We start from the raw sequence: 2,500 nt of genomic DNA, 5'->3' as shown, positions 1-2,500 counted from the left end.
GAGAACTTCCTGAACCTGAACGTGGGCGGCTTCAAGCAGAAAGTGTCCCGCTCGGTCCTCCAGCGCTTCCCGCACACTCGTCTCGCCCGCTTGCTCCCCTGCAGCTCTGAGTCGGCCATATTGGAGCTGTGCGACGACTACAGCGCGACGGAGCACGAGTTCTACTTCGACCGCAACCCGCGCTTCTTCCGCTACGTGCTGAACTTTTACCACACGGGCAAAATCCATCTGATGGAGGAGCTGTGCGTGTTCAGCTTCAGCCAGGAGCTCGAGTACTGGGGCATCAAGGAGCTCTATCTGGACTCGTGCTGTAGCAACAAGTTCCACGAGCAGAAAGAGTGCGATAAGGAGCACGACTGGGACCAGAACGAGGACGAGCAGCTTCAGGAGAGCTTTGACTCCTCCATGGAGGATCTTTCAGACCTGGAGAAGGACCTGGAGAAGTTTGAAGGCACCTGGTGCGCGGAGAAACGCAAGCAGCTGTGGCTGAGGCTCGAGAATCCGGGACATTCGCTCACGGCTAAGATGCTCGCGGTGGTTTCTCTGAGCGTGGTTCTGATCAGCATCGTGGCCATGTGTGTTCACAGCATGCCCGAGTTCCACCAGGTGGACGCTAACGAAAGAGCCGTGGAGGATCCGGTTCTCGCCGCGTTCGAGACCTTTTGCGTGCTCTGGTTCACGTTCGAGTTTGTGGTGCGCTTAGCGGTAGCACCGCGCCTCCGTAAATTCGCCAGCAATGCTTTGAACATCATCGATTTTGTCTCCGTGGTCCCGTTTTACGCCACGCTGGCACTGGAGCAAGCAGACGCCGAGGAAAGCGAGGAGCTGGAGAACGTCGGGAAGGTGGTGCAGATCCTCAGGCTCATGCGCATCTTCAGGATACTGAAGCTAGCGCGTCACTCGGTGGGACTCCGGTCTCTCGGAGCGACTTTGCGTCACAGCTACCACGAGGTCGGCCTGCTCATCCTCTTCCTCTCCGTCGGGATTTCCATCTTCTCTGTGCTGGTGTACTTCGCCGAGAGAGACGATGACGAATCCGAGCTCCAGACCATACCCATCGGATGGTGGTGGGCCACCATTACCATGACCACAGTCGGGTACGGAGACACGTATCCCGTCACGCTGGCTGGGAAGCTCATCGGGACGCTGTGCATCGTGTGCGGCCTCCTGGTGGTGGCGCTGCCCATCACCATCATCTTCAACAAGTTCTCCAAGTATTACGAGAGACAGAAAGCTCTGGTGGAGTCGGATCAGTACGCAGGCAACTTAAAAGTTCCCATTCCAGGGATTCCTATGTTCAGCATGAACGATCTTTATGCTAACGGTAACGCGATTAACTCGATTTTGGACAGTTTGTCCACCAGAAGCAGCACAGGAAGTGAAAGTGATGATAAAGACAATCAGGACAATGAGGCCGAAACTCATGTTGCTTCATGACTTTTGTTTTTTTGTTTGTTGTTGTTGTTGTTTTTTTTAAAATTAGTAGCAAATTGAACAAACGAGAAGCAACACGCTAGACAGCGTCATTACCCTGTGCTCACAGCAGACCTCAGTCGTTTCCTACAAAAGTGTCAAGCGAGCCATATGACGAGCGTCGCCGGGTGAACCAGTGCGGCGCTTGCGTCGAATTTGCGCGGTTCATCACAAGCGTCACTACACGACATCCCTGCTAGCCTTAATTTGAACATTCTTCAGCTCGATGTAGCGCTTAGCATACAATGCTAGTTATATTTATGCAATATTATATCGAACGGAACTAATCTCTGAGTGAATGTGGGCGGAGCTAGCGTAAAATATCGGATTTTAGTGGCACGATGTGATATATTAGCAATATTTGTTAAACTAGCCAAATACCGAACTAGCGTTAGCTATCGATTAAATTAAGTAGCCAGCTAAGTTTTCTAGCTAATGTTACACGGTCGTATTGTGAATCTAAAACCAGATCTGATGCTAGCCAAAGAAATGAGCAATGGTCCCGCTAACAGGAAGAGGAAATAACAGATGCCATTTTGGCTTCATGTCCAAGTGAAAATACGTAGAAGATTAGCCAGGAGTCTAACTAGCGTCACTGTCGCTAAATCAAAAACCGTCAAAATGTCCCTCGGAACGTTTTCCAAGCGCATAGCTAAATAAACAATGCCGCTCCCCCACGTTTTTAAGCTGCACTCGTACCGAATTTTCTCATCGCTGTGAGGATTTCTTCACCGTGGTGGAGCAAAATCAGGTGACCATGGCGTGTCCTGCTGTGACTCGTAGTGTATCGGTGAACACCTTACGTTAGCTAGCATGCTAGCTCATCTTAGCTCATTCGTTAGCGCCCGTATACCAATTGTGAAAAATACATATTCGTGTCCAGGCTGTCCCGAAACGATGGTCATAATCAGCTCCTCCATGTCGGGTCTTCCGGAAAGACGTGACTCCACCCCTTCGCTCGGCGTCGTGTATATATGTTTTGATTTCAGTTCTGTCTCCTCCACCGCTCATCAGTGGTTTACTACCC

General features: G+C 51.0%; 1 protein-coding gene across 1 annotated transcript in view; it reads left to right on the top strand.

Moving 5' to 3' along the window:
• Window positions 1-2,500, top strand: part of kcns3a (potassium voltage-gated channel, delayed-rectifier, subfamily S, member 3a) — a 4,767-nt gene that overhangs the window by 1,518 nt on the left and 749 nt on the right. Inside the window, exon 2 of the mRNA XM_017464743.3 lies at window positions 1-2,500. This exon is cut by the window's left edge and continues 91 nt beyond it; it is cut by the window's right edge and continues 749 nt beyond it. Within this exon, the coding sequence (XP_017320232.1) occupies window positions 1-1,437 (1,437 nt within the window). The 3' untranslated portion in view covers window positions 1,438-2,500.

The sequence above is a fragment of the Ictalurus punctatus genome, chromosome 3, assembly GCF_001660625.3.
Source record: "Ictalurus punctatus breed USDA103 chromosome 3, Coco_2.0, whole genome shotgun sequence".
In the NCBI taxonomy this organism is placed as follows: domain Eukaryota; kingdom Metazoa; phylum Chordata; class Actinopteri; order Siluriformes; family Ictaluridae; genus Ictalurus; species Ictalurus punctatus.
This window is presented reverse-complemented; position numbering and strand designations above follow the sequence as displayed.